The sequence below is a fragment of the Arvicanthis niloticus genome, chromosome 5, assembly GCF_011762505.2.
Source record: "Arvicanthis niloticus isolate mArvNil1 chromosome 5, mArvNil1.pat.X, whole genome shotgun sequence".
Taxonomy (NCBI): domain Eukaryota; kingdom Metazoa; phylum Chordata; class Mammalia; order Rodentia; family Muridae; genus Arvicanthis; species Arvicanthis niloticus.
In genome coordinates, this window is record NC_047662.1 from 49,591,732 (window position 1) to 49,604,966 (window position 13,235).

A 13,235-nucleotide genomic window follows, 5' to 3' on the forward strand; every position below is an offset into this window, starting at 1 on the left:
GAGCCCTTTGATATCAAACACAGAAGACACAGAATCTGTAGTTTACCCTTTTGAGTTTCAGCCTTGCTTTGGTCCAATAGTTCCTTATTATGTGTCCTTTCCTCCACTTTGAAATGGCAATATATTCTCTGTGCTATTATATATTGGAAATGTGTGATCTGATGTTTTTAAGATTAGACAGGGTGTTATAGCTAAGAGAGTTCCTTGAGTCTTAGAAAAGACACGGACTTTGGACTTTGAAAAAGAGTGAACACTCTGAAAGACTATGGAGACTTTTGAGGTTGGACTGAATGAATTTTTACATTATGATATACTATAAGCTTATGGGGGCCAGTGAATGGAAGGTGGTGGTTTGAATGAAAATTGCCTCCAGGGGTTCATATATTTGCATGCTTAGTTTTCAGTTGATGAATAGTTTGAGGATTAGAAGAATCAAGAGGTATGCCCTTGTTGAAGTAACTGTGGCCTTGTTAGAGGAGGTATGTCATTGGGTGAGCTCTGAGGTTTCAAAAGCCCACACCAGGCCCCAATGTCTGTCTGTCTGTCTGTCTGTCTGTCTGTCTGTCTCCCCCCACCCCCTGTGTGTGTGTGTGTGTGTGTGTCTGTCTGTCTGTCTGTCTGTCTGTCTGTCGTGTGTGGGTCAGAATGTAAAGCCCTCAGCTATGTCTCTAGCACCAGGTCTATCTGTGTGCAGCCACATTTCTCACCATTATAATAACAGGATAATTAAGTGAATGTCTGATTTTAGAAGAGTACCTTGATCATAGTATCTCACCACAGCAATAAAATAGTGACTAAAGGAGTATAGTTTTTAATATATTATAAACCAAAGGACAGGAAAAATTTAAAAATTAGAGGAAAGTAATTTCAGAAAACTTTTAGAAATGAGATTAAATGCCTAGGACTTACACATATAGAGCACATTCGTAAAGAGTAATGTTCATGAAAGTCAGAATTAAAAGAACAAATAAAGGAAAGTTTTATATTAAAGACATATATTTATTTAAAATTTTAAATATTAAAAATACTTTTATAAAAACCACTGATTTTTTTAAAATAGTTTCTCATTGACTGGTTTGCAGTGTCTAGAGTGCATATATGCCCATCTATTCTTTGTTTTCTTTATTTTTTATATTGGAAATACCATATGTGTTCATTCATTTATCATTTGAAGGCCATTTGGATTTTTTTCAGGTTCTGGCTACTATTAGTAATTTATTCTATGAATATTGATGAATAAGTATTCATGTGTAAGTTTCATCATTTTTTTTTGGTTGCTGTTGTTGTTACTGTTGGTAGAAACGTTAGAATAGATGAATAGATTGCCTAGTCCTGAGTTTAGCAGGAAAAGAATTGCCAGACACTTGAAAAGGTCTGCACTGTTTTTACATCCACACAAGCAGGCTGAAAGTCCCAGGGTCTCTGTTGTTTGGTGTTTCTGTCCTTTCTGTGATGGACATCCCACAAGCTGTGGAGAGAAGCTTCTGGTTTTGACTTGCATTTCCCTGATGTCTAAAGATATTGACCATGTGTTCACTTGCTGTGATAGACATCCCATAATCTGTATAGCCTATCTTGTGGTCTTAACTTTCACTTCCCTGATGTTTAAAGATGTTGATCATTTGTTCACTTGCAAATACAAAGGTAATTTTGTGTTTTGTGTATATTGTCTTTAGAAAAATGCAAAGTCAAATCTAGTACCTATAGTTTTTAATTATATAAAAATATATGTAACACAATTGACCATTTTATCTATTTTGGAGTGTTTGATTTTTGTGACTATTAACCAGATTAGGATTAAAATGTTAATATAAAATTGATGGCAAGGATATCACTTTGTAAGAGGGACTTGGATTTGAATCCAAGTTTTTACAAATCCTGGTTGAATATGTGGCCAGGGCAAGCTACCAACCCATTTTCAGTCTGTCTTGTCATTGATTCTTTTTTGTCTGTTTGACATTTTTGAGACAAGGTTTCTTTGAGTATAGCCCTGGATGTCCTGGAACTTACTTTGTAGAACAGGCTAGCCTCAAATTCATAGAGAGCCACCTGTCTCTGCATCCGGAGTGGTGGGATTAAAGGTGTGTGCCACCACCACCTGGCTTATTGATTTATTCTTAATATTACATCTTTGTTATGCCTTAGAAATACATAAAAACTGTGGCTCTCTATACTGAAAATGAGAAAGTAAAGTATTTGCAAAGGTAAAAAGCAATTTCTCACAAATGAGGATATTCACAACCCACTTTTTTTTTTTTTTTAATCTATACATTAGGGACTGAAAGATGTCTCAGCAGTTAACAGTGCTTGCAGCTCTTCCAGAGAACCTGAGTTCATTTCCCAGAACTCATGTCAGGCAGCTCACAACTGTCACTTCCAGCTCTGGGGCATCTGCTGCCCTCTTCAGACATCGTTGGGTACCTGCACACATATGTGCACACACACATAAATAAAATGACTTTTAATATTCACTTCACTTTACCAAAATCTGGAAACTTCGGGGGGGGGGGTATTTCAATTTACTTGAAATAATCTGCCAGATACCCTGCTAAATACAGCACCACACTTAGCTACAATAGGGGACATGTGAGACAGCCAGGTGAGCCAGAGTCTGGAGACATTTGCTGGTTTATCCACCCTCTATCCTCTAATGTCTGCCAAGTATTATCAGGAAAGGGGGAAACATTTACCTGGTAAAGGTTCAAACTGCATTTGCTCAGGTTAGTCTGGCATTTCTCTGTCTCAAGTAAAACTTAAATTCCTTTTTCTCAGTAGTATGAAGAAAAAAAATGTCAAATACACCTTGCTGGAGGGAGGGAGAGTTTTAATTTCCTTTTAAGAGGCAGTCTGATGACTGTCCTGAATTCATCAGTACCCACATAGTGAAACTTTTGAGTTTTTACTTAGATAGTCATTTAGTCATTTTTGATTAAAAAAAAGAAGAAGAAAGAAACACTCATATTTAAGAGGAAACCGTGGCTAATCTGTTCACTGCAATGCCCATTTGAGAATGCATTAGCCATTGACTATCCAGGTGTCTACCCTTGCATCACAGAGCCAGATACTGAGTACCCATCAGCCATATCTGACTCAAATATCAATTTCTTTTTCTCCACCTGCCCCTATTCCTTTCTATCTTTATCTTTTTCCCCTTTTGTTTATTTGTTGAGGCAGTGTTCCTATGTAACCAATGCAGGCCTCAAAATCATTATGTAGCCCTGGCTGGCCTGGAACTCACAATAATCCTCCTTCCTCAGGATTCCAAAAACTGATATGCATTCCAGGTGTACACCACCACCCCCAGGTCCAATATCACTCTCTTCCCTGTGCCCACTCATACTCATCCATGCTCCAAGCCACAGAACATTGTAGTTTATGGCTATGACATTATTTCTAATGATCAACTAGTTTTTATCTTCCCTACCAGATGATATACATAATACAAGAGCATATATAATTTTTCTTATCAGTATAGCCCTAAGGTAGAGCAAAGTGATTGGTAGAGAACAGGCTTACAGTAATATTATAAACTAATAAAATTACTACATGACTGAATATACAAGTGGAAAATAAATAAGCATCACAGAAAAAACAAAAAGACAAGTTCTTCCTTCAACCTGGACACTCTGTTCAGCCCCACTCTTTCTGAAAGGACAAAGAAGATTTCTTTAAAATATGTTCACCTAGAGTTTAGCAGTGATCTCTCCTTACCTAAGAATACTCATTCTGTGCCTACTAACAGATACATGAATGACACATCCATGCATTTGATTTTGAGAAATGTTATTATATGAATTAATTGTGGAAGAAAGAAAAGTGATGTTATTTGAAAAAAATCAGTAACACTATCGAAATAAAAGCAGTCTAGGGTTAGAGAGTGGGAGAGTACAGCTGAAAAGCCAAAGGCATATGGCTAGCATTAGGAAAAGCAAAGATTAAATGCAATGATATTAGAATGATTAAATACAAAATTGCACAGTGGCCACTGCCTGGGAGCACATAGGGAGGGACCCATGACTCCATCTGTATATGAAGGGGAGGATGGCCTTGTCGGGCATAGGTGGGAGAAGAGATTCTTGGTCCCATGAAGGCTGAACACTGAGTGGGGGGGGGGGCGATTTTGAGGGTGGGGAGGTGGGACTGGGGTTGGTAGGAGGGGGCACTTCCTTATAGAAGCAGGAGGAGGGGGGATGGGATAGGAGGTTCCTGGGTGGTGGGGGGAATGGGGTAAGGGGATAAAATCTGAAATGTAAATATAATATCCAATAAAAAACAAAAAAACAAAAAACAAACAAAAAAGAAAACAGGATGATGTTTTATCTGCTTGAAGATTGTGCTGTAACCAGAGCTGTTGATGATGTGCACATGGTTCATGGTGTGTACAAGAGCATGTGCTTGTTCATTCATGGACAAGCTGCAAAGCAATGCTCTGTGGACTGCAAGTCACACACCATTTGAATGTTAGGAGATTGGTTTCGTGGGTTGCAAACGGAACTTTAAACAAATGGAAAAAAGTTTCAAAAGCATTCTATTTTCTCTCCTCTCAGCAAGATATTTTCCACAAATTTCATTTCATTCCTGTGTGTGCAGGGGCAGGGGTGTATTTGTTCTAGGTTGGAAGATAAAATCTACTTCTCCAAATGGGGAAAGTGTTCCTGGTTTTGAAATAACGTGCCTAACCAGAATAAGCTTTGTTTTTGGTTTTTCCTTTTCTACTTTTGATGAAAGAATAGCCCAGGGTCCAGACAAAGGCAGCAATAGTCTGCAATGTATAAATGTGAAGCAGTAACATAAAATAATAACTGATACTTATTAAGACCTTTAAGTGCGTCAACTGTCACCGTCTCTCATAAAGGTCACCATCACTCTGAGTTTTATTATACTGTATTGTAAAGTCAGATTATAGTGTATAAATATAATACTGTACTTGCAAGATGTTGTGTATATTAAATAGTAGAAAGTTATAATATTGACTCAAAGCCTTTTGACTAAAGACAGCCCATTTCTCAACTATCCATTCTCCATCTAGAACATTCCTTCCTCTTGTATATGTTTACGTATAGTGACCAGAAAAACAAATAGATGTGTTGTCAATTCTCATGTGATAAGGGACTGAACATAGTTTTCCCTGATCAAATCCTAAACCCAGCTATTGCTAAGGACAAAAGATGGACAGGATTGATAACATGAACAGAACAAAATAAAGTCTTTTAAAGATATTTAAAGATCTTTAAGTAATATGGCATCTAAACTGCAACCTTAGATATCTGGGTTAAAATACTTAAAAAGTGACCTTTTGGAAATTAAGTCCTTGCGCCCAGGAACAATTCTTGGGGTTTGGAACATCATCCCAAAACAACTTTTTCATTCTGAAAAGGAGGGGAAAAAAGCACTGTAAATGTTCAGACTGTAAAACCATGAGCAGTTAACATACAGAATAAGCTAAGCATTGGTCCACTGGTTCAGGTCAATAGGGCCAAATCCACATTTACATTTGATTCTACAGAGTATTCCCTAAACTTTTATGAAGACCCTCTCTTAGGCTGTGTGCCAGGCTTTGTACTAACTCCCTTGCCTAGGTTTTCCTTAAAAAATATTTTAAATGGCCATCACATGGGATATGAGAGATAAGCCCATGTGATATGGTCCCACACCATTCATTCAACTAAAACACAATGTCAGATTATAATATCTTCCCACCTCACTATTTTGATAGAGAACTGTGTACCTATAGATGTGTAAAATCACCCAGTAGTCTAGGTGCCTCGGCAGTGTGGTGTGATACCCCCAGAGCCATCAGAGAACTCAGGGCTGTTTATCACACCAGACAGCTTGGAGCTTTCTGAATTGGTGTGGAGTCCCTGGAGCCCTCTGAGGAGCATTGGTCCACTGCCATGATGTTCCCTGCGCATCTACTTTTAGATGCAGCTGCGTCTATTCCCATTGAAACATCTACTTTTAAGGTCTCATGATCTCACTAACACCTTCAGTCCAAACTGCAGAGCTTAAAAGCCATTTTTACAAAGCCTAAGAGCATACTGTACAGAATGTCCTGTTATCTGTCAACTAATTCCTGAATGCATAGGCAGAACTTTAGTAGTAGTTGTTTCTTGAGACAGGGTTTCTCTGTGTAGCTCTGACTGTCCTGGAACTCACTCTGTAGACCAGGCTGTCCTCAAACTCAAAGATCCATTAGGTGTCTGCCTCCCATGTGCTAAGAAAAGCCACCACCACCACTTAGTTTACAAAAAAAAAAATTAAAGCTGAGCTCTGCCTTTAAGTATATGCTTTCATATCAAGATGAAAAGTGATTTCCTGAAAACAACCTTCCTTTTCTGTCATGTTGATTACATATAGAATATATTCAAAAGTTTTCTAATGCATTTATATTTGTTCATATTATGAGTTAGGGTTTATGTCAGTCTTTTAATATACTTAAGTTACATTACTTATGGCAAAAGCCTTTATCCAAGTGCAATACCTCTGGTGTGAAATTAACAGTGTTCCGAGCAGTAAGACACAGGAGGAAATAATTATGGGTACAATGACATACAGCCCTGCGTCATTCTGCTGCTTGTCGATTGCATCTGAAAGAGACACAAAACTCTTCTGTAAAATCATATGCAGGACACATTTTAACTCCACATATGTCTATAGTACTTCAAACAAAGAAATTTGATAAAGAAGAAAAGAAGGTCTGCAGAGGTGGCTCAGGGGCTAAGAGCACAAGCTCTTACTGCTCTTACAGAGGGCTGTGGTTCAGTTCCCAGTGACCACAGGGCAGCATACAAACATGGACAACTCCAGTGGCAGTATGATATTTAATTCCCTCTGTCCCCTGAGAGTATCAGGAATGCATTTATTATAGGCAAATTCTCATATATGCAAAAACTAAAATAAATATTTTTAAAGGAGAAATAAAAATACATTGTGGTCATATTAACAGTTGTTTTGACTATTATTATATTTGAACTTTAGTAAAACATTGTCTTAGTATGCATTATATCTCTCCATATAGTCATTTTTAAACTCTGAGTCAGAGCAGCACTTAAAGCTGCTATGATGAACCCATCATCTACTAATGCAGACCCTGTAGGCAGCACTGCCAATCTTCATCTTTTTAGCTGTAGATATAAGAGTACCTTTGCTGCCTAAGGCCTCTGGTCCTTCACATGAACCATTCTTTCCTGATGCTCTCAATGCTGCTTTAGCTACCACATTCACACCTCAGGGTGTGGCAAGTGGAACCTCAGCTTACAGTGTTCTTCCCTTCTGTACTCAGAGCTTTGCCCAAGCAACAGAACCCACCAAAAAATCATCTGTATCCTTTCTTTGCCACATTTTAACTCTCTATCTTATACTCACTGTATTTCCCTTCAAAACGCTGACTTTCACCTGGTGCTATATCTTAAATAATGCATTCACTGACCGTCACTGTCTGGGCATCAATGAGACTTAAATTGCACAAAGATAGACTTATGTTCACCACTTGGTCTCCAGTCAATGGAACATATTCAACATATACTTGCTCAATAATAAATTATGATTAAAAAATAATAATATTATGCTAATAATAATAAATTATGCTAGAAGCCATTAAAATGCTGGCTTCTAGCTAGAAGCCATTAAAATGCTATATCATACACAAATACTTTTTTAAAAAGAACATAGATATTTTTTACCTTTGGTGAAACCATTAATTGTCTTTGGTTTTCCAACTCCTTCCATAAATACTGGGTAAAGACTAAACTGATATTTCTCAATGGGAATAAAATTATCTGAAAAGAGAAAAGTTCATGTTAATTAAAAATGAAACCTATAGAGAAAACTGCAGGCTATTCTATCTGAACATTAGTCATTATTTAAAGATTAGCTTGATGGTTATCTTAGGGTTTCCACTGCTATGAAGAGACACCATGACCAAGACAACTCTTAAACATTCAAATTGGGGCTGTCTTATGGTTTCAGAGGTTTAATCCATATCATCATAGCAGGAAGCATAGCAGCATGCAGGCAGACATTGTGCTGGAGAAGGAGCTGGGAATTCTGCATCTTGATTCGAAGGCAACCAGGAGAGACTGGCATCCTTGGGCAGCTAGGAGGAAGCTATCTTCCACAATGGGTGGAGACTGAGCATAGGAGGAGACCTCCAAAGCTTACCCCAACAGTGACACACTTCCTCCACAAGGCCATACCTCCTAACAATACCACTCCCTTTGGGCCAAACATATTCAAACCACCACATTCCACTCCCTGGCCCCATAAGCTTGTTCAAACACATGAGTCTATTATGAGGGCTACACCTAAGCATAGCATAATGCAAAATACATTTAGTCAGTCTTATCAGTATTTAAAAATTCAAAGTCTAAAGTCCATGTAATTTCTTAATTATATTCCCCTATAAAATCAAAATCAAAAACACATCAGATACATCCAACATATCATAGCACAGGATATACACTATCATTCCAAAATGCCATAGTGAAGAAATACTGGACTAAAGCAAGACCAAAAACCAGCTGGTCAAACTCTAAACTCCATGTCTCCATGTCCAATATCAAAAAACCCTTCAGATCTCCAACTCCTTTCATTCTGTTTGCAGCTCTGGCATTCAGGAGTAACAAACTTCATTCTTGTAGGCTGGTTCCACTCCCTGTTAGCAGCATTTCTTGGCAGGTATCCCATAGCTCTGACAAATCTAACATTTTGAGGTCTCCAAGGCAACTTCAACTTTATAGCTTCTTATTCCAGTGTCTAGGATTCACACATGATCTTCTAGCCTCTTGCAAAGGGTCACATCTCCACCTCTGCCATCTGTAGAACTCTAGGCTCAGGTGGATCCACTCCACTGCTGCTGCTCTTGATTATCCTATGGCACTGGCATCTTCAATACACTGGGGTCTTCCACTACAAATAGGCCTCTTATAGACTCCTTTCATGGTGCCAAGCCTCAAAATCTTTGCATGACCCCTTCAGTCCTGAGCCATCAACTGCAACTGAGGCTTCACATTCACCAGTGGCCTTTCTTGACCTCTTACAGTGCCAAGCCTCAGCTACTCTTCATTGCCCCTTCATGCCTCCAAAACCAGTACCACCTGGGTGATTCTTATGCATTATCAAGTCCAGCTGCAGCATAAGGTACAACCTTGGCTATCTCTGGAACACAGCTTCTTTGTGATCTCAGAAAACACCTTTGCAGAAGATTTCACCTCTGTGATGCTGGTCTCTTCTTAATCACCACTAATTTCCTAGCTCCAGATAACCAGCATCAACTGTCCCAATAACTCCTTCTATTCTTGACTCTAAAGCTAGAGCTTCATGGCCAAAGCTGCAGAGGTCTTCCTGGAGCTGGAATAAGCCCCCTTTGTTTTATTTCATCAACACCATTTGTTTGTTTTTCCAACTCTCTCACTGCCTAAGCTTAGCTGTATTGGAACTTGCTGTGTAGATGGACTTTGAACTCAGAGATCTGCATGTCTCTGTCTCATGAATTCTGGGATTAAAATTGTGTACCACTACTCCTAGATCTAAGCTTTTCTCTACTTGAAACTTGCTCTGTACCAGGCTGGCCTTGAACTGTTTGCCTCTGTCTCCTGGGATTAAAGGCATGTACCACCATACCTGGATATAAGCTTTTCATGGTTTCTATTCCTCAAGATCTAGATAGAAAGTCTGTTTTCCAACCTCAAAATCTGGATGACAGGTGTGCCCTCCATTGAACTTCCTGGTGTCCTTTTATTACATGAACTATATATTTTATATTTTTTCTTTCTAAGCTTGCTATGCTTGATTGAAATGCTCTTCATGAAATTAAACCAGAGGACAAAGTCTATGCTAGGCTTTTCTGGGACTTTGTCAATGCAATTAATCTGAATCTCTTCACCTTAATCTCAGGCAGACTCTTCAGACAAGGGCATAAAGCAGCCACATTCTTCACCAAAATATTACAAGAACAGTCTCTAGGCTACATACTAAAACTCTTCTCTGAAACCTCTGGAGTCAGACTTCCACAGTTCAAATCACCCTCTGCATCACTGCCTTCATTATTCCTACTAAAATGGCCCAGTATGCCCCACTTAAGACATTCCACTGCTTTCTGAAGTCTCAAAATCCACACTCCTCCAAACAAAAGCATGGTCAGACCTATCACAACAATACCTCACTCCCTGGTACCAACTTCTGTTTTAGTTAAGGTTTCCATTGCTATGAAGAGACACCATGACCAAGGCAACTCTTATAAAGTCAAACATTTTATTGGGGCTGGCTTACGGTTTCAGAGTTTTAATCCATTATCATCATAGCAGGAAGCATGGCAGCATGCAGGCAGGCATTGTGCTGGAGAAGGAGCTGAGAGTTCTGCATCTTGATTTGAAGGTAACCAGGAGAGATTGGCATCCTCAGGCAGCTAGGAGGAAGCTCTCTTCCACAATAAGTGGAGCCTGAGTATAGAACTCCAAGGCCCACCCCCACAGTGACACACTTCCTCCAACAAGGCCACACCTCCTTATTTAACTACCACTCTCTTTGGGCCAAGCATATTTAAACAACCACAATAGCTAAAGAAATTTCAGGAATAACCTAAACACTCCAAAGTTTGCCTGTAAAAAATATTGATTTTTCAATAAGTTTTCAAAACTCCTAAGACACAAATGACTAGTTTTCCAAGGACATCCTTCAGGAAGAGCTAATTTGTTCAAGTTCAAGGCACGTTTTCTCGGTTTCTTTTGTTCCTGAATTTCCTACTCCAAGATAGCATGCTCTCCCTTTTCCTATCATCTTGAGAGTAGGGAAGACTATCTTTCTATGTAAATTTAGCTTCCTTAGTTTTCCCATTGAAAGTAGCCTGCAAAAGTCACACAAAGGATGGAACGGAGACAAAGAGTTTTCTTGTGCTGCCTCAGGACCTCAATAAGTGGGAAATGACAGTTCCCACAGCAATGTTCAAGACAGATCTGGCAATGATTCTTGTGGATACTAATGATATGAGACCAGCAGCAGAGCTCTGAGAGATCAGCACTCATCATCTCTCTGGTTTACAGTATAGAGTAACTACCAACAGCAATGACAGTAAATGTGTTTCCCTGCCTATAATTTATAAATAAATTTAACCTGAAGCTAAACTGTATGTGTTAAGAATGTGGTCTGTCTGGACTGTGTAAGTAAGCAAACCCCAGCCTCCAGACTTAATCCTCCCCACTTCCCTCTGGCTCTGTCTGGAGCTGTTGCTGTTCTAGACACTTACTTCTCAAGGTAACTGGCCACTCTGAGGGATAAATCTGACCTAGGCCAGCAGGTTCAAAGTCCTCAGACTTCCATCCTAGACCTCCCAGTCACTGCTTAGTGACATTATAATTGGGTACTGAGTTGGAGGGAAACTTGGCATTAGACCTTATAAGACCTTAAAACATAAGACAGAAGCAACATGAGCTCAACTAAAGAAATACCTTATGTATACTTATAAAAAGTTACACAAGTGTCACATTCTGACAGAAAGAGTTGGGGAAAGGGTTTAGGACATCTGATTGCATCTGTGTAAAACATAGAAGAAAAATGCTCACAGAAATACAGCAAATATTCTGACCAGGCAAGAAGATTATAATTCAGTTGGTAGCTTGGCATCCTTATTTTGAGGTTGTCATTAAATGCTTTATTATCAGAATTGCCAGTCTACAGTGTCATACTAATCCATGAAAAGTATAGTACACATACCATAGATATAATACTTTTTGACATTTGAGGGGATTCTAAGCCATTTCATCCCGCCATCTTCATTAAGGATCTTCCATTCAATAACCAGGTATAACAGCCTATAATCATCAGGTGACAGTGTCCAGGAAAGGATGACACAGTTGCTGCTTAAAGGATAAGCACTGAGTGATTCCACAGCACTCACTGAGGGGAAGAGAAGAAATTTACTGTAAATTCAAGATGAATGAAAATGTACTACCTGCCTTAAGAAATAACCCAGAGGAACGGAGATAGAAGAGGAGGCAGACAGTGTATACAAATGTCATGGAGATAACACAAGCAGAATTTAGGAGTCTATGCTACAGAGAAGAAAAGCTATTCTACGCCAAATTTAAAAATGGAATTTTGATAGGGTCAAAATTGTTCTCAGTTGTAATCCCACACAAGTCTATTAACTATACCCTCTCATTCCCACATGCTCTTCTCTCCCACTGGTGAGTGACACTTTCAAATAATGTCCTTAGCAGAGTCCTTCAGAAATCTTTGGTGGATTTCCACATCTGAGGAGGCCATTCCTATCATGCCTACAGGACCCCACAGGCCCTATCTCAACCTGCTCTCTGTTGAGTGTGTTGTTCTAGGCAGAAGTCACCCTTGTTTTGCTTCATCTCTTCCTCTGAGATGTGAAAAGCTGACCAGGTGTGCATCTACTGGAAGCTAAGACTTCTCCACCCCAAACCCATGGGAGGAAATTTAGTTCCCAGTCAACAGCATTCCCTCAAGATGCTCTCTCTGTCCTCGTTCCAAGACCAAGTTCCTGTTTATTTTCTTTCAAAAAAAATCATATTCCTGTCCAGGCATGGTGGCACATGTCTTCTATCTCACCATTGAGAGGATAGAGAAACAAACAAGTCTTTATGAGTTTATGGCTAAACTGATCTACATAGTGAGTTTCAGGCCAGCCAGAGCTACATAATGAGATCCTATCTCAAGCTCCAAGGCCTACATAAAGGTGGAAGGTGAAATCAATTCCATTAAGTTGTCCTCTGACTTACACACACACACACTGTAATATGTGTGCCCATGCACACCAAAAATGTACATACTTACAAAGATACGTGGCAATAATTTTAATTTAAAAAAATCCATATAGCCTATCATACTATTACTAAAATAGTATTTTATATCTATGAGTAAAAACTTTAAATATACTACATGCAAATATATACCATAGCATATATAATATGTACTTATAGAAAACTATATTTAACAAAATACCTTAATTTATATATAAATTGCTCGATTTTGTAATTTTTAGAGAGAGTGTGGCCCACCTTTACTTCAAAGACTTTATGTATTATATTCAAAGAATATTCTATTGCTGATAATGCCATTTCAGAAATCTTATCCAGATGAGCATAGTTGGTTGTTTACAATATATTTCTCACACAGAGAGGAGAGTAAGTATAGAAGTGGATCTTGGACCACTCAGAAGATAAGTTAGGTAAGAAGGCCTGTGCAGAGGTTGCATACTAAAAAGGAGTGTC

General features: G+C 38.8%; 1 protein-coding gene across 5 annotated transcripts in view; it reads right to left on the reverse strand.

Moving 5' to 3' along the window:
* The window catches only part of Lepr (leptin receptor), a 100,667-nt gene that overhangs the window by 22,155 nt on the left and 65,277 nt on the right, over positions 1 to 13,235 (reverse strand). For 4 of the 5 annotated variants that reach the window (XM_076934605.1, XM_034503867.2, XM_076934606.1 and 1 more), the window contains exons 15-18: positions 11,710 to 11,892; positions 7,683 to 7,778; positions 6,482 to 6,587; positions 5,294 to 5,369 (exon numbers count right to left, since the gene is read on the reverse strand). In XM_076934605.1, the coding sequence (XP_076790720.1) occupies positions 5,294 to 5,369; positions 6,482 to 6,587; positions 7,683 to 7,778; positions 11,710 to 11,892 (461 nt within the window). Of the gene's footprint in view, positions 1 to 1,027; positions 2,422 to 5,293; positions 5,370 to 6,481; positions 6,588 to 7,682; positions 7,779 to 11,709; positions 11,893 to 13,235 lie in introns of those variants that run through there. The other variant, XM_076934608.1, reaches the window with a different exon arrangement.